The 26,068-nt window shown below is 39.5% G+C and overlaps 1 protein-coding gene across 3 annotated transcripts in view; it reads right to left on the bottom strand.

Moving 5' to 3' along the window:
* srgap3 (SLIT-ROBO Rho GTPase activating protein 3) overlaps nucleotides 1-26,068 on the bottom strand; it is a 79,373-nt gene that overhangs the window by 16,529 nt on the left and 36,776 nt on the right. For all 3 annotated transcript variants that reach the window (XM_061785400.1, XM_061785399.1, XM_061785401.1), the window contains exons 4-11: nucleotides 21,714-21,776; nucleotides 15,252-15,437; nucleotides 12,263-12,391; nucleotides 8,342-8,563; nucleotides 6,036-6,137; nucleotides 5,177-5,374; nucleotides 4,929-5,013; nucleotides 1,045-1,072 (exon numbers count right to left, since the gene is read on the bottom strand). In XM_061785400.1, coding sequence (XP_061641384.1) covers nucleotides 1,045-1,072; nucleotides 4,929-5,013; nucleotides 5,177-5,374; nucleotides 6,036-6,137; nucleotides 8,342-8,563; nucleotides 12,263-12,391; nucleotides 15,252-15,437; nucleotides 21,714-21,776 — 1,013 coding nt within the window. The remainder of the gene's footprint in view (nucleotides 1-1,044; nucleotides 1,073-4,928; nucleotides 5,014-5,176; nucleotides 5,375-6,035; nucleotides 6,138-8,341; nucleotides 8,564-12,262; nucleotides 12,392-15,251; nucleotides 15,438-21,713; nucleotides 21,777-26,068) is intronic.

Here is a 26,068-nt window from a genome sequence, read left to right on the forward strand (position 1 = left end):
TTTACAAACCTCAAGCTAATCATGAATATTTACATTCCGGGAAGAATAGTACAGCTTCAGCAACCATTTGCATTTGAGAACACAAAAAAAAAAAAACAATCATAGAATTCTTGTTTGATATAAACTGAGTGTGTAGAATTATAATGACCTGACGTCACGTCACTCAACGGAATACATGAATTTTGCAAAAACAACACAGGTTATTGAAACTAAAATCAATAATCCTTCACACTCATTCACTGCCATTAACTGCTAAAGGAGTCAAATATCCATTTTAACTGAGACAGCTGGCAGTCAGTTATGGTAATACAAGGAATTCCACTGAAAAGACATTCCTTATTCGTGTGTAAAAATTACAAAGATTAACATAAATGTAGAGTTTAAATCTTTGTTCTTGACTGTGTGGAAGAGAGAGAGGACCACATTTATTTTGACACAACCTTGATCACATATGTACAGAACAATATAAAACATACTCATCCGCCAGAACATTTGATACAACTGCAAAATATAACGCGTTTCAAAACAGGAAAGAATATATGTATTTTTTGCCTTAACAAAGAACATGCTCAGTTTTTATTGACATGGTCATAATTTAACAGGTATTAATTTAACAATGTTTAACATGGCAGTTGTAGTTTGCAGTGGCGTTGAACTACAATGCATCATATAGACAGCTGTTTCTAATATGCTGGTAGAAAAAAATAACTATTGAATCACATCTGGGAGCAAAATATTAAGAACAATTCTCAGGATGACGTAGTATAGCTCTACAACCACAACAAACCACAACAATAAAGGTAATGTTAAGCAGAACCTTTTGATGAATCTCTAATTGTGCAAGTGTACTTAATGATGTGCCCTATGAGTGTATAAACCCTTTTTAAAAAAAACAAAAAAAAAAACACAACTATAGGCTATAATGAAATAAACCTGTAAAAATCTGTAATTGCTTTAATTTTTTATTTGCCAGCGGCACTGAATATTCTAAATGTCTGGACTTGATGAAATGAACAGATGCTTTGAAAACTGATCTGAACGTACCTTGTGGTTCCGCATTCAGCTCTTTCCCCTGAGGAGAAGAGACAGACAAGAGGCAAATGTTTTATATTAGTGCTGGAAGTGAATATATTAACCAGACTGCAGTGTCCAGCCTGAGAAGGACAAATGGAGCACCACAAGCGCCATCGCTTGGACAATGCTATTGAGCAATAGACGATAAAGCCTCGGGAGACCCGGAGGACATGATGCGGGAGAGGGAGGGGAGGCGCACATGTGCACGTCGGCGAGGGAGGTGGTCCACCAGCGGTGACACAGAACAATGACTGTGCTGCTTCATTGAGCCTTTTGTTGTACCTCACAATTTATATATTTATGCTGCGTGTTCCTCCCAAAAACACATCACTCACAATAACTGCTTTGACAAACATGTGAATGTGAAATTAAAATCCTTATTAAAACACACACATACACACACATATAAACAGATAAAATGCCTACAAAAGAACACAATTCATTTGTGCCAACAACCAGGTGGTTTCTCTTGAAATGAGTGCCTGTCAGCTCGAAGGGAATCCATGCACAACAAAAGCAACAATGGCACCAAAGTACTTCAACAGTTTCTCTTCAAACCAAGCCACAATGGAGAATCACAGCAAGGGCTCAGCCACTTCTCTATACATCATTCTGGCATAAGGGACCAAACAACAGCAAGTTCCCCACACATCATTCCACCGATTACCGTGTTTAGCTCTGGCCGACCAATCGCACAATTGTACACTTCAAACCTCAAAAACAAGCCCTTAAATGATGCATATAACCTCATTTCACCTGCACAATCTTATGGAATATTATATTATCCAGTTTGTATGAAAAATCTGAGGATGGTAATACTAATTTTTGTTTTTTTCTAAGCTACACAAGAGGGCTACACCACTACAAAGTACAACCACAATTAAATTGTGGAATTTGTGGTATACAGTGGTGCCTTAAGACAAGAGTTTAAGTCAATCCGTGACCACGCTTGTGACTCAAAATGCTCATATCTCAAATCATATAGCCCCATTAAAATGAACGAAAATACCATTAATCCGTTGCAGCTTCTGAAAAAATGGAAAATAGCACTCTATCATGTTGTACTTTATAAAAATATACAGTAATGACAAAATTAAAGAGAATGCAAAAAAATTACGTTTTTGCTTTAACTGAATAGACATTGTGCTGCTCCTTGGATCTCATTAAAGTGACAATGATGTACCTAGAGAACAGCACAAACTGTACAATAAAAATAATGTGGACTTTTTACGTACCAACCAGTATTAGTGCATGACATGATGTTTTTATTAGGCACCGTGTGGCATGCAGTTTCATCTTGTACCTGGTGACATGCTCATACACAGCCCCGCACCGATGTGACAGTTTGGACAAAAAGCGGCGAGCTAATGAGCACAGCACAGCCCTGATTGATCACCTGAATAATTAAGCATGGGTGGTACCTGGAGACGCCATATGCCGCGCTCATGTGCTTGCTGCTGCGCCGCCACAGAGGTAAACAAACGCAAATCTGCCCAAAGACGGATGGAAACTGCTGTATAATTTGAGGATTGGTTGTTTGCAGTAGAGCTCAAAAAGGCAGAAGGACAGAAGATGTTATCAAGTAAGTAAATGTATCCTCAGCTGTCTGGTGTGCTCGTCGATTAGGAAAGAGCTTGATACAAGAGCAGCTGCAGAGATGAAGCTGGACCTTCTGATTGATTAGGCGTAAAATGGTCACGGCTGACCAGGTGACCAGGGCACCCATGGGAGTGGGAGGGACCAAAAGAACAATTTACTTATTTTTTTATTACCCTTCGTGGGTTTAAACAGCAGCAAAAAGGGAATAACAACAAGCGCTATAGTTCAATTTAGCTCATTACAGTAACCATTTTTTGGAGTATAAAAAGTGGCAAAAAAAGTACTATAATAATAGGCTGTTTTATGGCACCCCTCCTTGGGGTACCAACCACAATACTATAGTACCCAAGGGTGCAATTAGCTACCATTGCAGTCCATTGATTGGTCAACAGTGGATTGTCACTTCCACATGACAGGCATGGAATAAAAAAAAACTAAACAGTTGCAAACTAAACCAAATAAACTTTGAATTGGTGCTATGCTTTTATACTATGTTATACTATTATATATCTACAGTATATACCCATTGGCTAGGTCAGGGTTTAACATACTGTCAGGGTCTATAACACAGGGGTCACCTGGCTCAAGGGTCCTTCTAACTGGGGCACCACAAATGGCCTCTTGACCGACGATGCCACTTCTGACACAATTTTTCATGTCGGAGGATTATCCTCTACCTGGATGGAAGGCCCGTTTATTTTTTTTAGAGAAAAAAATGCATCTTTTTCAGAATAAAAGGCGTAACATTACGAGAATAAGGTTTTTTTTTTTAATTCACTTGTTCAAATATGACTTTCTCCCCCAACTTTGACTTTAAATCGTAATATCAAGACTTCTTCTTCCAAGTGAGTATGGATGGCCTTATTCGCAGAAAATGTCACTTCCAATGTCCCTGTTTTGTACCCAATTCGGCACGCTCTGACGTTCTTCAGTGGGCCCACAATTCCAAACTTACCTGTCATCCGGGAATCACCCGCACCATCCAGTTCGTACAACAACACTTCTGGTGGCCCAGCCTGGTTAAAGACAGACGGGAGTTCGTCCAAGCCTTCTCCGTCTGCGCCCGAGGAAAGATTTCACATCTGCCCCCAGCTGGTCTGCTGTGCCCCTTACCTATCCCGAGCCACCCTTGGTCCCACATCACCTTGGACTTCGTTACCGGCCTACCCCCCTCTGAAGGTAACACCATTATTCTTACTGTCATTGATCGTTTCTCCAAGCGGGTCCATTACGTACCCCTTCCCAAGTTACCCTCTGCCTTTGAAACCGCATCCCCGTTGACATCGTCCACAGTTCTCCTCCCAGGTTTGGAAGGAGTTTTGTAAGGCAGTGGGCGCAGCAGCCAGTCTGTCCTCTGGTTACCATCAGCAATCTAACGGCCAGACGGAGCAGGCGAATCCAAATCTGGAGTCTGCTCTGCGCTCCGTGGCTGCACACAACCCCACCTCCTGGAGCACCTTTTTCCTGTGGGTGGAATATGCCCACAACTCCCTCACCAGCTCCGCCACAGGTATGTCTCTTTTTATGGCTTGTTATGGTTTCCAACCACCCCTCTTTAAGGAACAGGACCACACTGTGGCGGTTCCTTCGGTGAGGGAGTACCTACGTCAGGTACAATCCATCTGGAAGGACGTCAGGGCTGCCATGATTCGGTCAGCCGTAATAAACAAGCGGTTGGCGGATCTGCATCGCTCCCCTACGCCTGTTTACAAGGTGGTTCAGTGGGTTTGGTTCTCCTCCTGCTACCTTCCTCTCCAGACCGAATCACATAAGCTCATGCCATGTTTATTGGTCCCTTTCCGATCACTAAAATCATCAATCCCACATCGGTTCAGTTAAAGCTCCCTCCGTCTCTCAAGATCCACCCAACATTTCATGTGTCTCTGCTCAAACCTGTCCCCCACAAGTACACTCTATCACACTGGGATCACTAGCCCTAGCCCTAGGTTCTTCCAAGTGGGCACACCACAGATGACCCCATTTCCGAAACCATATGCCACGGAAGTCTGAGGAGTAGTACTCTCAACCTGGAAAAAAATGTTTTGCGGACTGTACCATACCGCTTGGTGGAAAAGTTACTTAAATATCTTTGAATCCATCAATTCCATATAATTTTCTTCTGCATTAAGAATCTGTTTCAAACCTCATTCCCTGACGCCTATATTAGGTAAGACCTGTATCTGCTTTAACCCGGAAAGCAGAGAGATAGTGTGGGTCACATTTACAGAGGGTTGATGCGATGTGAAGATTCTTACCTTCACCAAGGGTCTGCTTCAGCAAGTCATGCTTGGCCTGCAGCTTAATGATGAGGTTGCTGCCATTCAGGTACTCCTTGAATTTCTAAGGGCAGAGATTAAGACGACAATGAGTGAGTTGCGCCTCTCATCCCGCATAACCCCACCCAGCTCACGGAAACGCTAATCGAACCAGGATAATGTCCATTTGTTTGGTGTTTAATTGACATTTTAATTGAAACATTGAAACAAGCATTAGATGGACTTACTGAGAGGTAGAACATTTCAGTCTCCTGTTGGTTGGCCCTCCTTTTTGCAACATTCATCTTGCTCATGTAGGACTCGGAGGCCAGGGACTTGATGGATTCAGTGGAGCGGCTATGTTGGAAGGCATCTGACACATCGAAATCCTCCACTGTCAGCATGTCCTGCAGAGTTTGCATTGTGGCGTCCAAGGTCTTTCGCACCTGCACCAAAAACGGGAACGTGAAAAAGGAAAGCAGATGTCAAATGATGCGATGCCTATTTAGCCCTTGAGAAGAAAAAAAAGCACTGACAGAATATTAAACGACCGTATTTTCAAGGGTGAGATAAAATATAATTTGCATTCCAGTGAAATGAAAAGCTAGTCACATCTGAATAAAGGAGGAAACAGCTAAAATTGATGAGTGCAAATACATACACATTTTTGAGCGGGGCATAGATTGATAAAGCTCATTTCCAGTAATGGCACGCTTTATCCATTATTACATATAACAGAAGACACGTTGAGGGAGAAGAGGCACAGCAATTGGCACAGGGACACGGCTTATTATCACCTCCATTTGCACCTATGTGTCTGCCGCTTTTTGATGAGAAAGCCCTCTCTTCATCATCATAACACACACTTTTATACAGAAAACAACACTGGCACAGTGACAAGGCACTAAATAAATTCTCAGCTCCCGCAGTGGGAGGGTCAGCCTAGAGTAATTGCAATGAGGACAGATGGTGATGTGGGCCTGCTATGTGGCTCCAGGGACCAACAGACAGACCTTTCTCCATTAGGGGGGGGGGTGGTGTTGGGGGGGGGGGGGGGTATTTGGGGGTATTTTGGGGGGTACACACTAAGCCCCCTTAAATCCTCACCTCCTCATTCTCAATCTTCAGTGTAGCCAAGCGAGACTGTAGTTGGTGGTAGCGCATCAAGAGCTCAGTCTGGACGGGCTGCTGGGCACTCACCTGGCACACCTGAGCAGAAGGAGCAAAAGGATTCAGATACAGATGGATGGGTGGTTAGCACTGCCGCCTTACGTGAATAGGGTTACTAGTTTGAATTTTGCAGTTTGAATGGACTGCTTTGGGTCTGTCCCACTGCAGTTAATAAAAAAAAAAAAAAAAAAAGCATTTTAGGTTTATTGAAAACGGACAGGTGGCACGGTGACCGACTGGTTAGCACATCTCCCTCACAGTTCTGAGGACTGGGGTTCAAATCCCGGCCCCACCTGTGTGGAGTTTGCACGTTTTCCCCGTGCCTGCGTGGGTTTTCTCCGGGCACTCCGGTTTCCTCCCATATCCCAAAAACATGCATGGTAGGTTGATTGAAGACTCTAAATTGCCCTTAGGTGTGAATGTGTGCGCGAATGGTTGTTTGTTTCTATGTGCACTGCAATTGGCTGGCGACCAATTCAGGGTGTACCCCCCCTCTCGCATGAAGATTGCTGGCATACGCTCCAGCACGCCCGGGACCCTAGTGAGGATAAGCGGAACGGAAGATGAATGAATGAATGAAAACGGACACATATTTGGTCACATGTGCGTAAATGTCTGTCCAGGATGAACCCCAAGTTTCACCCGAAGTCAGCAAGGATACGCACCGGCAACTTATCACTTTTCATGCATTTAGATTTTACGGCATTTGTTTGTTATCGATTACATACCGTATTTTAAACATAATGATTCCGAATGCCGACTTTCAAATTATTGTCGACTTAAGGCGCTTACACACTACACTTGGCTTTCGCGGGGCCAACTTTGGGGTAGGTCACAGTACAGAGCAGGGACGACACCGGCATGGTGTAAGCTTGCCCATATTTGGCGCTGGTTGCTAAGCGACTGAACAGGAAGTGCTGGTTGCCTATTAAACAAATGTTAAGTAGGCCGCAGCTCGGCAATATGCATTTGTCACTGTTACAACGGAAAGCTCTGGCTTTGCTCATAATAAAAAGGACAGGGGTGTGAGCAGTGCATGTGTGGCTATGCTATATTTTATTTTAAGAAAACATTTTTTTTGTTAAAAATGCTTAAATCACATAGTTCTACAACTGTCAGCCAACTGAGTACATCAAAAGTAGTGGTGAGCTCCCTTCATCGCTCTGCCTTTTTTTTTTTTACCAAGTCACAGTATGTCATCTGTCATGTCTCTTAGAGCTGAGGAAACTGGGACACCACAGTAACTGTTGATTCCTCCATTTTCTCCTCTTTCTTTTCTCTGCTGTTTTCACTGTCGAATTCCGCCAAAATCTCTCTTTTGTCACATTCCTCCTATTGGATGTCACAGCGCACTGCCAGATGAAAATGAACATTTTTCATTTCACAGCGACAGGCACTCACCTCACGCAATACCACCTTCCGTGGCATTACATTGCAGCGTTGCACCACAGCACCAGATACAGAATGAATGGTTTGAGTGCAGTGTTAGAAGGCCTTTAGCCATAAGGTACTGAGCAGCTAGCACAGAGACAAGAGTAGAAACGCCCTACCTTGCAATGCAAAAAAAATCAAAAATAAAATAGGCAAAATATGAAAAATCCTTCATGGTCACCGAACCGAGCTCTTATTATTGGCTGACATCTAATGTAATGTCAATCTTTTTCCCCAAAATTTTAGTCAAACTCTAAATTGTACGACTGCTATTCCTGACCTGTATTGAGCCAAGGCACATATTTTACATTACAAAAATCTCATTGCACACAACCAAACAAAAATGTCACAGAAAAGTATAAATATATACACTAAAAGAATGATGATCTCGTCTCAATTTACTCACAAATGAACTTAGTGTGAAATGTGGATCTGTTTAGTTGAAAACAAAGCTATAATTCTGTTGTAAGAATTGCAACAGGTGAATACATAGGTTAATTACACCTTCTCCAATCTCATGGAAGAGCATTTAATTGTTCTGCCTGTCACTATTTGTAGTAAATACAAAAAGTAAAATTGGATAATTTCCTGCAGCACATGGAACATCTTATGATCATTACACAGTGGTTAGGAATCACTCTGTTAGAGGATCCACTGTACAGCTCACTATCACTGTCTATATTTAAAAAATAAAAAATAAAAAAATAAATCAATATTTTGACAGAATATCAAAGTGTTCAGGTGTAGAATTTAAAGTTTTGCACACAAAATCCTATTAAATGGAAACATGCTGAGCACACAGAGCATCTCACCTCATCTCCCATGTGAGGCAGGTACTCGAAGCGCATAGGAGGGCAGAACACCTGGTTATGCATATCCATGAGCTTGTGTTTGTCGCTGCGAGAGTCCAGGTTGTCCACCGCGTTCTCGATGACATCGAGTCCCTCGTGGCGAGACGTCTCCAGGTTGTACTCTGCGGACAAGTAGGTCCTAAAGGTCCGCCCCAAGCTAGCGTGGTATCCCAGGTCGCAGCACTGTGAAGACATGTCAGATAAATTAACAGAAAAAAAACTTTGTGGTTATCATATTGGAAATGCTGACAGAACAGCTTGCAGGGAAATATGAAGGAATGCATTTAAATCCCAAAATGATAACTTGATCTTCCAAAACAGGAGCTGGCCTCCAGATAAGAGTTAGCCTCACAGGACACCAGGGATAATTACAGAGCTTTATCACACTGAGCGGTATGAAGTAGGTCAAATTAAGCAAAGGGATGTTTTGGTGGGAGCTTAGAAGGAGCTGGGGGCGACTGTCAGTTGTGTGAATCACTAAGCAAACACTCTTTAGTGCTCGTTGGCCAAGGGAATGATCTCTTTACTTTGGTGCAGCCTCAAAAAGTCACTCAAATGAAATAGGAGAATGAACGGGTGACGCAAATTAGCAGGTTTTTTTTTTTTTCTATAAGCAATGTGAAAACACACTCAAATATCCAAGTCTGCTGATGCTGGCATAAGGATGATTGAACGCATTTACATTTAAGCACTATTGACCATATCTCTTCCTTCTCAGCAAAATAAATGTTTACCTAAATATTCAGTGCTGCATACAGTATTCAGGTTTGGGAGGAGGAACAGAATAGATTTATTTGAATCCAAATTGGTATGTTTTGCTTCTCTTACTTCAAGTACGATCAGTGATGGTGTGTATTTGAGGGTGAATGGCTGACTGTCTCCATGTGCCCTGTAACTGACTGGTGACCCGCCCAGTTCAACTTTCGGCTGAAGTCAGCTGAGATAGGTTCCAGTTCCCCACGACCCTTAACAGGATAAGCGGTACAGAAAATGGCTGGCTGGCTGGTTGGATAATACAAAATATTGTAGCATCGGAGGAATCCCCAGCATGCCTAGTGGCATTGTATATAGTTGTAAAGTGTTGTATAAATGCTGTGCTCTTGTTAGTCAGTGTTAGTTATCCCCGAGTAGTGTTAATAGACTTTATGATTTGTTGTTTGTTAACTGTTGTTTATTATTTTGCACCTGGAGTGACAGTCACATCGCGACCAATCACCCTCCTCATTTGTTGCTCACTGATGCAGTGGAGTGACCAGTGTTTGCTGTTGATCTTTGAAGAAAAGCTGTTCTTCATCAAAGCCACAGTGCCTCTTTCTTTTCTGTGTGACTCCCTGTCACCACAATGCTTAATTGATTAGATATCTTTGAATGCAAGTCTGCTTTTGAGAAAAAAAAAAACATTGTTTTTGTATAAAATAATTATTAAAAAACAGTTCAGTTAATTCTGATTTTAAGTTGGCTGAAATTTATGGGAAATCCCCTTTACATCCATATGTGCAAGTGGTTGTACTGTACGTGCTAAAACATATCCATATTTGGGCCATTTGTATAATTATACCTGCATAGGAGTCTACATAACCCACCATTACACTAATCTTCAATGCACTTTACTGGGTTACAGAAAATATTTTATTACTTTACCTGTTGTTAACCTTAGATTTAAGCACCCTAAGTGATAGACAGTATACATGGTTGCAATTGTATTCGTTTAGATTGTACTTGTTAATATTGTACATTTAAAAGAATCCTGCTACTGCTGTGTATTTAAAGTGTTCTGAAGTTAAACAAAGGTGTTTAGGTTTCACACAATCGCATGTTCTACATACAAGCTCATGCTGACACCAAGGACCAACATGTATCATACTGGAAACACATTGTTAAAGATCTTTACTGATGCAGATTCTGAGTGACAGAGTGGAATTCTTGCTGAGTGAATGTCAGCATTTGAAGCGTGCTGAGTAGTCAACCCCTTTTTCTTCCTCTGCCCTGCAATGGCAGTCAAACTAGACATCCTTACAATCCTGTTCCATGCAGCTCAGAAGGGATTTGGTACGCTATAGACCATTCAGCATCCAGACACTGCTTCCAACCAAGCAGAACGAGACCAAAAGGGCTGAAATAGCCACAAATCAGTGGCAACCGGTTAGCATTTGCATATCATCAACAACAAAATGATACTGATATGAAATACATTTTCTGCTATGGATCACTACATAAGCATTCAAATTAAATGACATCGTGTCTGACCTGGAAAATGTGAATTGTCTTCAATGTCTGATGTAGTACCATATGGTGGCCCAGCCTCAGGGAACACCATGATGATCAGAATGTTAAAACATGCAAAAAATAATAGAAGAAACAGGTGCACTGAAGGGGTGTCTTTCTAATTTGCAACAACCGCTTTTCTTCCATTGGGTTAGAGAAGATACTGTCGCTTTGCCTTAGGAAAGTGTATTTAGTTTAAAGCACACAATCCACTAACTAACACTAAGAGACAATACAAAACACCATTGACAAGCTAACGAATAGCATCGGTGTTGCAGTGAATCAATGAATAATTGAACACAAACAGTGGAGCAACACATGTAGACAGACATAACAAAACTCACAGGCATATATTCTTTATCCTCTGCAAAGAATGACTAACATCCCGCACTTTACCGTCTCCGTGTATGTCCGTATGTCTGTATTAAACTTCCCCGAGGTGGCCAAGAAAGAGCAGCACAATGTCAACGTAAATGAAGCAAAAATGTGGCAAAAAATGTTTCATTCTTAACATTTGATTTGTATGTCATTATGTATGTTTTTATCCAGTACAATATTATAGAGTGCTAGTTTCCTTATTAAAAACATCCATCAATTTTCTTCACCGCTTATCCTCACTAGGGTCGCGGGCGTGCTGGAGCCTATCCCAGCTGATTCTGGGCGGGAGGCGGGTACACCCTGAACCGGTCACCAGCCAATCGCAGGGCACATAGAAACAAACAACCGTTTGCACTCACACTCACATCTACGGGCAATTTAGAGTCTTGACAAAATTGTATTTTTTTGGGGGGGGCTGGAACAGATTAATGGAATTTCTAACCAAATCAACGTGGAAAGATGATTTGAGAAGTGTTTTGAGTTACTAGCGTGGTCACAGAACAAATTAAACTTGTATCTCAAGGCACCACTGTACATAACCCGTGTATCCACCTGTTGTGAAGTCATTGAGACAAGGTCATCATTAGTACCACTAAATATATTTTTAGTGACATTTTCGTTCGGTGGTGTGCTGTGAGCTTTTTGATGTAAAATATGTGCATTGGCGCAACAAAGGTTGAGAAACACTGATCTATATAAAGTATGTGCCCTGTGATTGACTGGTGACCAGTTAAGGGTGTACCCGCCAATCGCTAGAAGTCAGCTGGGATAGTCCATAATGAGGACAAGTGGCACAGAAAATGGGTGGATCAATGCATGTGCTGAATACGACACTGCAACTGTAACGATCAGACAGAAAAAGATTATCCATCCAGTGATTTCAACCATACAGACTAAGAAAAAGCAAATAGAGTCAGTCTACCAAGTCTGATTAAGTTAGCACGTCAATACCCTCAACAGTGTTTACACTTGCTGGACTAAATTTGGGAAAGGCTGTACAGGAATTATGCCTGTGTTCCTAATGTTGTGGCCACTGAGCTTAAGGCAATGGTGTGTCGTAAATGCATTCATTCACGTAATTCCACACAAGGCGTTAAAGAGTATGATTAAGAATTTGTGTCGAACACTAAGGGTAAGGACAAGAAAATGCAACCTGGCCAAGTTGCGCGTGAGACAGACAGTGAAATCCACACGTCAAATCTCAGCTGAGCCACATAAACAAACATGTCGCATACTTACGTCTATCATATCAGCGACATCATGGATGTAATATTTGGCCACCACAGCGTTCGTTGCAGCCAGGTTCAACAAATAGTCATTGCGCGCTTTGGTGCATTTCAGCTTATTCTCTGAGTACTTGGCTTGCCTCTAGAGTAGAGAGAGAGAACAGATGAAGGGAAAAACACATCACTGCGGGTAAATCAAGCAAATGTGTGTGTGTGTGTGTCTGTGTGTGTGTGTGCACTGAGGCAGCTGCAGTTCTGGGACACTCCGAGAGGCAGGGATGGCAGCGGGAAGTTTGGAAACACTCCAGGGAAGCTGCATCTACATTAGTCATGTGTTAAGCGGTGCAGGCAGGCTCGTATTTAGTCATGAATGTATTTCTCAGCACTCAGGAGACTGCACAATGCTGACAAAAAAGGTTGCGACTTTAACAGCTGGTACAGTCAGCGGGGATAACGCATCTAATGAGAGCCAATACAAGAGATGCAGCACAAATTATGCCCCTACAAATACCAAACAAACGTTTGCTACATGACTGGGGCTAAAATTTAAAAGCAGTTTAGTCGACCACCGCTTACTCGCGGTTTGGCACCTGCAGATTCACCTATTTGCAGATTTATTTTCATTATTATTAGTTTTACATGAAAAAATATATTTTTTCATTTCTTCAAAAAAAAATTCAATTTTATTTTTCTTTTATGGGTGGGAAGCAAGCCAATTAGCCACACTAATTAAATATATATTTCTTTTGGTTTATAAATAAAATAATAATAATAATTTAAAAGCAGTTTAGTCGACCACCGCTTACTCGCGGTTTGGCACCTGCAGATTCACCTATTTGCAGATTTATTTTCATTATTATTAGTTTTACATGAAAAAATATATTTTTTCATTTCTTCAAAAAAAAATTCAATTTTATTTTTCTTTTATGGGTGGGAAGCAAGCCAATTAGCCACACTAATTAAATATATATTTCTTTTGCTTTAAAAATAAAATAATAATAATCATTTAAAAGCAGTTTAGTCGACCACCGCTTACTCGCGGTTTGGCACCTGCAGATTCACCTATTTGCAGATTTATTTTCATCATTATTAGTTTTACATGAAAAAATATATTTTTTCATTTCTTCAAAAAAAAATTCAATTTTCTTTTTCTTTTATGGATGGGAAGCAAGCCAATTAGCCACACTAATTAAATATATATTTCTTTTGGTTTAAAAATAAAATAATAATCATTAAAGTATAATGGGTGTCAATTATGCAGAGTTTCGCTATTTGCGGTCTGCCTTGGTAGGTAGGCTATTTCCACCTCAAAGTGTGAGGCAGAGACAACATCAATAGTTTAGAAACGGGGGACTAGAGGGGTGGAATGTTCCTTGCTGCACTGCTTCATAAAAAGTGCTCAATTCCCAAGCAAGCGCCATCCCATATAAATCAGAAACACTGTCATCTTCTGAGCCTTTTGATTTCCTGCACCTGATATATAAAGGGAATTTCATTTGCATGAGGAAATTCCAGAGGAAGCCCCTGAGTGAAAACTATTGAAAGTAACAGTACTCTGCAGCAGTAGAATGCGAGCTGAGCTTTGCTTTTAGTCTAGAGTTCTGCAGTCTCCTCAGAGTTTTTCACTGCACTAGCTTAGTTTGCTGCAGTTTATTGGTATTCATCATATATATGTGTGTGTGTGTGTGTGTCTATATATATGTATATATATTAGGCTCCAGCACGCCCGCGACCCTAGTGAGGAGAAGCGGCTCAGAAAATGGATGGAGGTTATGCTTAATCTCTGTGGGTTTTGCTTATTTGTTTTGACTTCCTGTCGACAGTTAATACAGAGGAACAAGCAAATGCCACTAAAGCAGCGGTGTGCATATTATGGCCTGCGCGGCAAATACAGTACACTAAGGCCCAAAGCCCACTCCTTTGTTTAATTCGACCGTCCAAAAATGTAAATGATATAGAGTCCTGTGATATTTGTTGCATTAACCATTTCCCTAAAATTGGTTAAACAAATGAATGTTTGTAACTAATTTATCTGATTAAATAATTGGTTAATTGATTGTATTGCAAAGTTTAGTAGAATGAACATTTTTTTATTTTCCACTTTTAAATCATATTTTCTTGCATGCTGTTTTAATAGTATTTTTTTATTTTATTTTTTTCTCTTTGTTTTAAATGTTTATAAGCTGTTTTTTTCTTTGTTTTTAAATGCTTTTAATCATGTAAAGCCCATTGAGTTACCTTGTGTATGAAATGTGCTATATAAATACATTTGCTTTGCTCTGCTTTGCTATTTGTTTAAATAGATTATACTTACATGAATAAATGTTAAAATCGGAGTAAATTATTTATTTTTTTAAATTAACTAGTTGACAGATATTTTAAATGATTTTCAAACATTTCATTTATTTTAGTTGGTGAAATAATTTAAGTTTAACTCATGACAAATAACATGAGAATTAATTAGTATTTAACACAATTTTTTAGCTCATCTACACTGAACAAAATTATAAACACTTGTTTTTTGCTTTTTTTTTTGCATTTTCAGACTTTTTCTATGTACACAAAAGGCCAATTTCTCTCATTGTTAACAAATCTGTGTGTTTGTTCGTGAGCACTTGAACACCCAAATAATCCATCCACCTCACAGGTGTGTCATACCAGGATGCTGATTAGACAGAATGATTATTGCACAGGTGTGCCTTAGGTTGCCCACAATAAATGGCGAGTCTATAATGTGCAGTTAAACTATTGGTTTTATTTTGTTTCATTTATTTGTTTTGTTTCATGTTAGTATTTGTTTTATTGTGGACAACCGAAGGCACACCTGTGCAATTATCATTATGTCTAATCAGCATCTTTGATAAACCACACCTGTGAGGGGATCAGTGAATTGAAGCTACATTCAAATCTCAACAGAAAAACTTCCTCTTTAAGCTCTATGCAAGTGAACAACTCTACCGACATCATCCTTTGCAGTATTAAGATATCCTGGAGATGCTCACCTTCTCTTTCATCTTCTCGATCTTCCGCACAGAGCTGCGTCGGGACTGGCGGTCTTCGTGCCGCAGGAGGTTCACGTTGAGATCTCCCGACTTGCTGAACTGCTTTTCCTCCTGTTTCTCTGCGTCCTTCAGCTTGCTTTCGGCGCTGATGCTCTCCGTGTGGTACATGTGGTACGTCTTCATTACCTGTGGGAGGAGCGACGCCAAAGTTCAACAATGGCTGTCATCATCATGCTCATCTCATCATCTCATTGGACAGACTCAATACACTAGCCCAATTTCATTGTAAACTGTGCAATGACAATAAAGATTCTAAATCTAATTACCAGGCTTCTGGGGAAGCTGGAGCAGAAGAAATATAGGCCACTGCCTGCCGAAGTATGTAATGTAATGTAATGTTACTATTATTTGTTGCTATCCAATGAAAAGTATGCATTTCCAAATCTTGACTTTAGTTTTTAAATATTTTTTTTTTTAAATCATGTTTAGGACAAAAAGACAACTCCCAAATTTTTAAATACTTTGTATGCTTTTCATTGGAAAGTGGTAGTAGGAGTTTAACAGTTCATAAAATCAACAGTTCAATTCATATCACAGGTTAGTGTTCACGGTTTTCCGGTTGGTATACATTGTTACAAAAATCTAAAATTGAAAGAAAGAAGCAGTCTGACATTCGACAGATCAGTGGAATCAATTGTGCATACTGGGGAGAAAAAGTAAATGTCTCTTTAAGCTCCGAATCTTGAAAAATGTACAAAAGAAAGTACTTTTACAAGCACATTATACTGTTTATCAACGACAAAGTGAAGCACTAACATCGTCACGCAAACTACATCAGCACAACATTGCCCTCTTCCCCCCCTTTTCGTCGTGACTTCAAATAGCGAACTGTTTGCGTCTGTAAGGGGTGGCCACTTGATTAGGGATAGTAAGGAGGCCCACAGCCTCATCTCCGTGGTTATGAACATGAAAATACTCACAGTTCATATCCCGTATTTAAAAGACAGTTTTGTGCTTTTATTTTAATTGGAAGAGGTAAACAAAATACTGTATTAGTGCGGTACAGAAAATGAATCGATCAGTAGAATAATTTGGGAGAAGCCAACAACCGCATAAAAGCCATGGTTTGTTTTATTTAACTTGCCCCGAGTGCATAGCCCAAGTGAAAGCCCAAAAAAAAAAAAAAAAAAACATGATCCAAAAGGGAATATTGTACCACGCAGAGCGTACCGAATGTGCACTCTAGAAACGCAAACTCAAATGATTTTGAAATGAAATATTCAAAGAGTACAACCATCCATCCATCCATCCATTTTCAACACTGCTTATCCTGGTTAGGGTCGTGGGACGCCGGAGCCTATCCCAGCTGACTTCGGGCGAAAGGCGGACTACACCCTGAACTGGTCGCCAGTCAGTCACAGGGTACATTCGCACTCACATTCACACCGTCACTGAGTGGGAACTGAAGCCACGCTGCCCACACCAAAGTCAGGCGAGTGTACCACTACACCATCAGTGACAAAGAGTACAACCTTTCCTCTTAATCTCATGACTATATCTTTTTTTTTTTTTCTTAATCACTATTGTCATAATCTTTTTCCCGTGTAAAATGACAACTTTGTCACTTATACCATTATGATGTATTCACCTCGCTGGCATTCTCCTAAATTTAAAATGTTTTAAAATTTCCCAAAATGTGTGTGGGGGTGGGGGTGTGGTGGGCGTGGTTGGGAGGGCTGGTGAGTCTGTTTTCAATGTTTGGGAGGTTTGACTTGAAAATGGAATGTTGCAGTCCTACTCCACTGGAGTGCAAAGGCACTTTTAAAACAGCCTAGTTACACTAATCGATGATTTATAGAACCAAACGAGCCACCGAGCGATGTCATATTCCAAATTCTTCAGTTCTTTCCAAAGGTTGTTTTGCTCTTTCATGGTGGCCTGGTCGATCAATCAGGGCAAAAGTTATGGCAGTAACACATGTCACCACACATGGAATCTCTCAACAGAATAAAGGAAGTCATATTTCCAAGCCATCCTCGCATCCCCCTCCTCAATGTGCTTTTTTTCCCTCTTACCTATCCCACTGACTATTGAGATACTTTAATAGTACTTCAGCAAGGTGACAACAGGTTTGTAGTGACAGAGGGCCTAAAAAGTACCCTATGTCCTTGTTAAGTATAACCATCTGCTTCTTCCTCACTCTTGTAAAGTGTCATCCAGATGTGAGTGGCATCTTTAAATGTCCTGAAAGCATTATTTTTTTTTTTCAACACCCCAGGATGTTGGACAGTCTACATAAACAGTGATTTGTTTCCTCCTGCAAGTTTCCTGTGATCCACTAAATAATGTGCACTTAGGCACTACAAGTCCTTTCATCGCCATAAGAACTGCCTTTGGGTCAAAGCCTGTGATAGCAATATTTTCCAACGTTTTCTTTGAAGAAACTATTTAGTCTCGTCATTGTGTGCCGCTACACTAAAGACCACCACGCTCCAGGAAGGGGGGAACCACGGCAACAACAGATGGACAACAAGCTGGGAGATAACTATCTGAGGAAAATGTATAGAAGAAAAAAAAATAATAATAATAATTTTCAAAAATACTTGATGGGGTGCAAACATATTGTTAAATGAATACAGTGGTACCTTGAATTTAGTTTAATTTGTTCTGTATATAGCACATCAATTTCCCCATTGAAATGAATTGAAATGCCAGTAATCCGTTCCAGCTCCCCCAAAAGACCAAGTTTTTAATGAATCATTGGACAAAGGAATAAAGTTGAACTTTGTACTCCTTGTAGATTTTGTGAAAGTGGAAATAAACATGAAATTACATTATTACAATATGCTACTTATATAAAATCTGTTATGTTTACATTAGTATTAGCTAACACAGCACTGTGGCTAGCTAAGCTAAACAGACATAGCTAAGCAAAACTTTGAAATATAGTTTGAAATATATTTTGAAATATTTAAATCTTATATACATTTACTAAGTTAAATTCAAACTGAAAGTTAGAACCGTTAACTTACAACCAAAGCTGTTTCCACCAGAAGAACAAGAAAGAAATATGAATTCATTCAAACATGTCATGTGAACAAACTCCACCAATAGAAAAATTATCAGCAATACAGGGAAGCATTGAATTTCAGGGGCACAAAACCTTAGGAATATTATATGAATAAAAAGTATGCCATGACAGTATTGCAATATATAAAGTACAATTAAGCCAACGTCTCTCTCTCTCTCTCTCTCTCTCTCTCTCACACACACACACACACACACATTGTAATTGTGTGTTTGACTGTTTGCCCTGTTGAATAAATGGCTGAAAGTGCACGGGCGACCACAGTCTCTCCATTATTTTTATGTCACTCAAGCGGCAGCCTATCTGAAGCCCACTCGTAAAAAACAATTTTGGCTTGCAACACAAAGTAATAAATTCTACCAAGCGTCAGTTCATTACATGTAAAACTCGTAAGTCAAGGTACCACTGTACCTCAAAACATTTTTATTTCTCCGTAAAAGGCAAAATTTATTGTATTGATCTCATTAGAAGCAGCACAGTGGAACTACAGTAGCATGTCTGCCTCACAGTTCTGAGGTTTGGGGTTGGAATTTCGGCTCTGGCCTTCCTGTATGTAGTTTTCATGTCATGTCCTACCCGTGCTTGCGCGGGTTTTCTTCGTGCACTCCCACTTCATCCCACATTCCAAAACCATGCATGTTAGGTTAATGGAATATTTTAAATTGTAAATGAGTGTGAATATGAGTGTGAATGGTTGTTTGACTGACGACCAGTCCAGGGTGTATACTGTATATTGTAAAGTCAGCTGGGATAGGCTTGAGTTCACCCACTACCCTAATGAAGATAAGCGTCAAGAAAATGGATAGATGGACGGATGGATCATTAGTTTGTGCAAGTGTAACTAATGTGTCCTTAAACCCAAGTACTGTACCATTATGTTTTATGACATAACATTTGCATGTATTAGGTTTTAAAAGTCCAGACCACTGCTGCAGGTGAATAGAAAACGTCAACAAACGCATGAATGACAGACTGAGGCAATGAAGGTAACTGCCCTCTCTAGCTGAGAGTTTATAAATCAGTGTTGCTATTAATAAGAAAAACAAGGGAATAGCTAACAGACAGCAGGTGGTCCATCACAAAGATAAGATCAGCTTTATTGATCTCACTGGGGATATTAAGTCTGCGTAACCGGAAATTAACACGGGTTGAAGCAGAGAATTGTTGCATCTTTCTGAGTCATGTTGCTGAAAACATCAACAGGAGACCTTAAAGCCTTTGCACACTTTCCTCATTTCAAGGCTTGGCAGACTGAAAATATGTTTTTAGCTCACGGCTTTCCATATCTGGCTCAGGAGCCGGGGATTTCACAGTTTTCTTGGCTGCCAATGAAAACTGTTTGAAAAAAAAAATCACCATGTGTTACAGAATTACTACTATATTGATTTGGCTCTTTATGAAGAAAAGAAAATACTAAAATGGGTCCAAACTGGAACAAATGAGTTCAACTCCTATAAAAATACCTTCCTACAAATGGTAAATGGTAAATGGACTGCACTTATATAGTAGAATTGCCGAAGTCCAATGCCCCTGAGGTCATGACATTTGGAATTACGCTCCCAGATTTCAGACTGCCATCATGCATGATGCTTTTTCTTTAGCGCCAGATTCCATTGTCACTATAATGGTCATCACTTGCTATGAGTGCTTTATTGTTTTTATGGTAGAGCGGTAGACATTTAGTTTTAGACTTATATGAGAACTATTTTTTTTTTTTAATGAGTACAATGAAGAGGCATATGTGACACAAGTCACCTTTGTATAACATCTTAGAGCCAGTGTTTTATTTTTATGTTTTTGCTTTTTAATATTAAAGAGTTTGCAATTAAAAAACAAATTAGTTTCACTTTTGTTGAACCGTCAGTATAATCTGTCAGTAGTACATTAGTAAAATGATCTGTGAAAAAAATCTGCCCTTTCTGGCCATATCTTGTACCTCTAATTTGATTTTTAAGAAACTACTGTGCTCGAGGCAAAACAACCAATCAGAGACATAAGGCTTGACTGACAAGGTGCTTATCATTCTCGTGCACTCGCGAGCACATGCACACGGCTTGGCGCTGACCTGTTACGTTGGGCTTGAGGAGCTTTGCTAAACTATGGCGGAATATCCACTTACGGTTAGCAACAAAAGTTAAAAAGAAGGAATTGGACAGACCCAAAACAAAACGAGGGTGAACATAGGAGCTGCCTTTAAGAGGACAGGATTAAGAACCGCCATGGAATTAGCAACATTTCTGATGGACAGGTACGTCTATCACCTCTTTTTGATTTTTAATTGAGCATATATTCCCCCCAGAAACTTCAAACGGATAACAGTTAGTGTTATAGTAACATTCCATCACAAATAAGTGACATAGCAGCTGTGACTTTGGCTTGTTTACAGTGCAGGTCTCATATACGTGAGTAGTTGGTCAGGGACCCTAGAGGTGGGAGGGAGTAGCGAATTGAGTCTACATTTAAATCTTGCAAACTTTCCCTTTAACAGTGGAAAATGTATTTTTACATTCGTATCACAGATACGTTACGTAGTTTTATTTGCTAATTAACATACAATTTTACTATAAAATGAAATATTCCTCATTCCTGTTCAACAATGGTCAAATGTCAAGAGCTCACTGAACTCAATAACAGTCCCTATTGGAGCACTTCACGATGCTGGATGGTATCTATATGACAGGTGTTCTGATAATTTTGTGTCAACCTTCTTAGGTGACGGATCAAAATATGAAACAGTATGTGGTTTGCGGAAAAGGCTCATAAAAAAACAAACAAACTAACTAAACGAAATACCAGCACACATGAAAGGATTTTTATGACAAGAGTTAAGAAAAGAAGATGCAGCATGTGAGACAACAAACCAGCAGGGAGGACTAAAATAAAAGTGCATTCACAAGGAAAAAGAGATGCACTTTGCGTAATCCTTTTTTTCTCTCTCACAAGCTCCCAATGCAGCTGCATTTTGCAGATAAAAACAAAATGATGCACAATATGACACAATGACACCTTTGAGTAATAATCCACATAGACAAACTGTGAATCTAAAGCAACACATTTCAGCTGGGAAAATACTGCGCCATTTCATCACTCATCCCATTTTATACATAATTATTTTCAAAACTGTTCAATGAATACACACAATGACTTGTGCACTTTTTTAAAAAGATTGAAAGTGAGACATGAAGGTTCAGTGCGCTTAAATATATATATATATATATATATATTTTTTTTTTTTTTTTTTTTTTTTTTTTTTTAGGTCAGAATTAACAACCAAAAAGCTATTGAAAAAACAAAAGGTGAGAAACCAAGAACAGAAAAGAATGAAAGGACATGATAAAAGCCGTGATAATTTAAGAGATCAGTGTTGTACTTACAGTGTAGAGTTCATTGGTCACCTTCACCAGCTCCTCGTGCATCTGGATCCCGATGTCCTTGCTCTGAAAGACAACAGTACAACAAAACCTCAGGTTGTGCTTAAAAGGTGACACTGTTGAATATATTTTAACTTCAAAATCCCAAAATAAACATATACAGTAAGCAGAGGTGGATAGTTACGCGCTACATTTACTCTGTTAAATTTACTCAAGTAACATTTTGGATATATAGTAAATTGTGTTCAGAGTAGTTTTAATGAAGCATACTCTTTACTTTTACTCAAATATTTATGTTAAGAAGAAACAGTACTTTTACTCCGTTACAATAAACTAGATACCGCTCGCTACTTTCATTTATTAATAATTGTGTGGGTAGACACTTAGACCTTCGTTTTCGACTTCCGCATCGGGTGCTGTTGCTCCAGTCCACCGTGATTAACACAGTGATGTTTGACTCAAATTCAATCAATCAAATGACACGAGTCACACATCCGCACACAAGTCTTCTATTGGACTTCGCGGGCCAATCAAAGTGAGTCGTGACAGCCGTGCACAACTTGTGTTTACATTACAGATTACGAAAAACAGCAGCTTTAACATGCAGCTTAGTTTTGTCACTGCTAAAACTTGGATATTTCAACCCACTTCTAACTTGAGAAAACACCTTGTGGTAGGTTGTAGATGCTTTTACTGTTTACCCCCCACACACACACATACACTTTATCATTAAGTCTGGTCCAAAAAAAAACACAGCTTCTTCATTCAGTCATTTTAGTTGATAAGTTCCACTTATGAATTTAAATGGTGGCAGGTGTGTAAAGACTCAAATTGAACATGAGTTTGAATGTGATCTGTTACTTCTGAACAAAGCTACAAGTCAGTAATTAGATGGAGTAAATCCTTGTGCAACCAGATATATATATATATATATATATATATATATATATATATATATATATATATATATATTTTATTTAAACTTTATTTAACCAGGTAAAGGATCAATTAAAACAGAACATCTCTTTTGCAATGGTGACTTGGTCAAGAAGGCAGCAAGTTAAACGTCAAGTCCAAGTCAATCACTTTCAAGTTTATTTCAGTTGTTCATTTTCACCTCCCATCTCAAAAAGATATAAAAAATAAATCAGTTGAGTTGTACAAATTCTTGGTCACATTAATGATGGAAAAAGTTTTAAAATGATTTATCTTGGTCAAAATTATTTTACAACACAAAAACCTGGCATTTGAATAGGGGTGTGTATACTTTTAATATCCACTGCAGCCTTGTTCCTGTTTTTGTAATCTGCCTGGTGAGCCTGCAGTATTGTGCTGTTTAGCAAGTAGAAACAATACAGTATGAGACCATTTTTGGAGCGGAATTTGCCCTAATTTGTTATTTTACAAAGATTTTATTTAATTAAAAAAATATTTATTGTTTTAGATGAAGTGATATTGTTCAGCAATATCTGAATTTGCAGTCATATTTTATTTGGTTATTTGTATTTTATTTGACATTCATGCTCTGATTTAAACAAAAAATCTGAAGTTACTCACTAGTTACTGAGTAAAGTAAAGAGTATGCTTCATTAAAACTACTCTGAACACAATTTACTATATATCCAAAATGTTACTTAGTAGTTTTTTCACTGAGTACTTTCTAACTCTGAGTCCAGTAATTATTTGGAGGACTACTTTTTTTCTTTTTCCTATTATTAGTACAATATTTGGCTACTCTACCCACCTCTTACAGTAAGCATATAGTTGTGGGATTTGCAATGACAATGTGTTGTCCATCTAGGATAGGTACCACTGCTAAGTATAATTTTCTGTCAGATATTCTTTTATTCAGTACACCTGTACAATCTAATGAAGTCCCATACAAGAGCTGTAGGGATGCAATGAGTGAGTATAATCCAGTGGGATCTGTCAGATTTGTGGAATTGTTCATTTGTATGTAATGTGTGAAGCACACAAAAAAAGAGAAACATGGGGGGGAAACAAGTGAATTTACCCTAGTGTTGAGAAAGTGGAGGGGGGGGGGGGGGATAAAGCCGGGATTCATTTGTTTTTGCAGACATACAGGCATTAAGTCCCACTCAAACAAGCGTCAAACTCGATGTAATAAATTGTTAAAGTCCCATAAGGGCTCGGGCAGCTGGTGAATGGCATCAGTGTGCATCAGTGGCTCTGAAGTGAGACAGACTGCAACATGTACTGCAGACTGCAGAGGCTCAGGGGGGCAGGGTGAGTTCAAGCAGGCAATGAACAATTGTGATGCAACACACTGTAAGAGCTGGAATCATTTTAGAGCGATCCTCCTTCTTTGTAATGCAACAGAAATGCATCCACATTGTGCATCAAGTTGCTAAAACATGGTGCCACCCGACAAGGTAAATTACATAGTCTTGGAGTGTTTCACTGCGTGCAGTACGATATCTTTGCATATTTTTTGTTTCTTTAATACGCAAAGATGCCAGTCATAGCTTCCTCCTTCATTGGCTTATACCGCTTATTCATCATCATAACGCAATTTTAACCCACTCTTCATTACAGTACCATTTTAAAGTTGAGAGAATTGTTGGCATGTACGTATACCATACTAAATGTGCTTAGCTGTTACTGCCATTTATTTTTAAGGATACAATACAGCAATGTTGTAAGATGTTTGTAAATGATCAAATGTGTCAGATCATAGTTTGTGGTATATTTACACTTTAAATGATCAGTATAGGCTATATTGGGGTGAGCATCAATCATTTGCATTTTGTTTTCTTTTTCGTGGTAGGGCTGGGTCTCCATTCTCCCACAAATAATGGGGATTACTGTATATAAATAAGTCAATTAAAACTTGAGTATAAGCATGGTACTTTGGATACGCCAGTTCATCACTTCATAGCTAACACCTCACTAACACTTCCCAGTGTATTGAGGGGCGGGGTCGAGCAGCCTTCCAAAAAGAGCCCTCCCAATCTCTGGGGTACTTGGTTTCAATTTATGCATTGTGTAGACTGGCCAGGTTATAGACACATCCCACCCATGCCAAAGGGGAAATGAAGGAATGATTCTCCTTTGACTTGTTTTATGAAGTGGAGTTGTTTTTCAAATGAAGGATTTCCATTTGTTCGTGCTGGCACACACACAAACAAGGACACCTACAGGAAGATGGTTCTGATGTTTGGATAAGACCACAGTCATTCCTGCTATGTGCTGACTAAATGCTGCTAACACTCATTAGAAGCGACAAAATATTTGCGCAGGGGTGTCTGGCCCCCATTTTCAGCGTGTTACTGCTTCTACAGACTCAATCTACAACTCATTACACAAGACACACGGGCACAATATAATGAGATCCAAAAATACACAATACAATGTTGAAGTGATACAGAGGAGTTCTACTAAACTACCACATCAGTATTTCATAATCAAACCTCACCACACCACACATTAGTCTCATTTCTCCACTGCAAAGCCCATAGTGAACACTAGGGATGGGCATTTACAGTACATTACATTTGCTTGATATGCTATGGGAATAATTAACAATTTAACGATTGATTAATCAATCCCCTTTTTAGGGGATAGGAGAATCTCTTTGACTGTTTCGATGCAAATGTTGCTTTAGGCTGCCATAACGTACAGTAGATGAACATCAACATTCCACGTCATGATGTTCTTTAAGCAGACTACACACATACTGATAATTTAACCATTTTCCTTCCCTTGCATTCTCCTCGTTCCGATGTTTGGCTGTCTATGAAAGATTATCCTGTAGTGTAGGGTGTGTTAAGTGTGATTTTTCCTCTGGTTGGGGCTGACAATCACAAATGATAAATCTTTCGTAAATCCTTATGTACCGTTGATGTACAAAGTCTACACCCCCATCCAAAAGCTACGTTTTTGACCCATAACCTTTACAACTCCATTGGGGGGGGGGGGGGGGGGAAGTCTTAAAGAGGGGAAATATAAATAAAAAATTGAGATGATATAGTTGCACAAGTGTGCACACCCTCTTTTAATTGAGATGACGTGGCTGTATTCAGGCACATTCAAACTCATGTTAAATGGGAGTCACCCCACAACTGCTACCATTTAAAGTGCCTCTGATTAACTTCAAATACATTTTAGCTGTTCTAGTCAGCTTTTCTTGACATTTTTCTTCTTTGTAGCAGAAGCATGAATGTTTTGTGGTAACACTGATTGGTATTTGGAACTGTTCATAATTCCCTCCACCTTGACAAAGGCACTGTTCCAGCTGAAGAGCAGTGCCCCACAGCATAATGCTGCCACCACCATGCTTCACTGCAGATATGTTTTTTTTGTTGGGTTTTTTTGTATTTCTTAATTTATTTTTTTGA

The sequence above is a fragment of the Phyllopteryx taeniolatus genome, chromosome 9 (assembly GCF_024500385.1).
Source record: "Phyllopteryx taeniolatus isolate TA_2022b chromosome 9, UOR_Ptae_1.2, whole genome shotgun sequence".
In the NCBI taxonomy this organism is placed as follows: domain Eukaryota; kingdom Metazoa; phylum Chordata; class Actinopteri; order Syngnathiformes; family Syngnathidae; genus Phyllopteryx; species Phyllopteryx taeniolatus.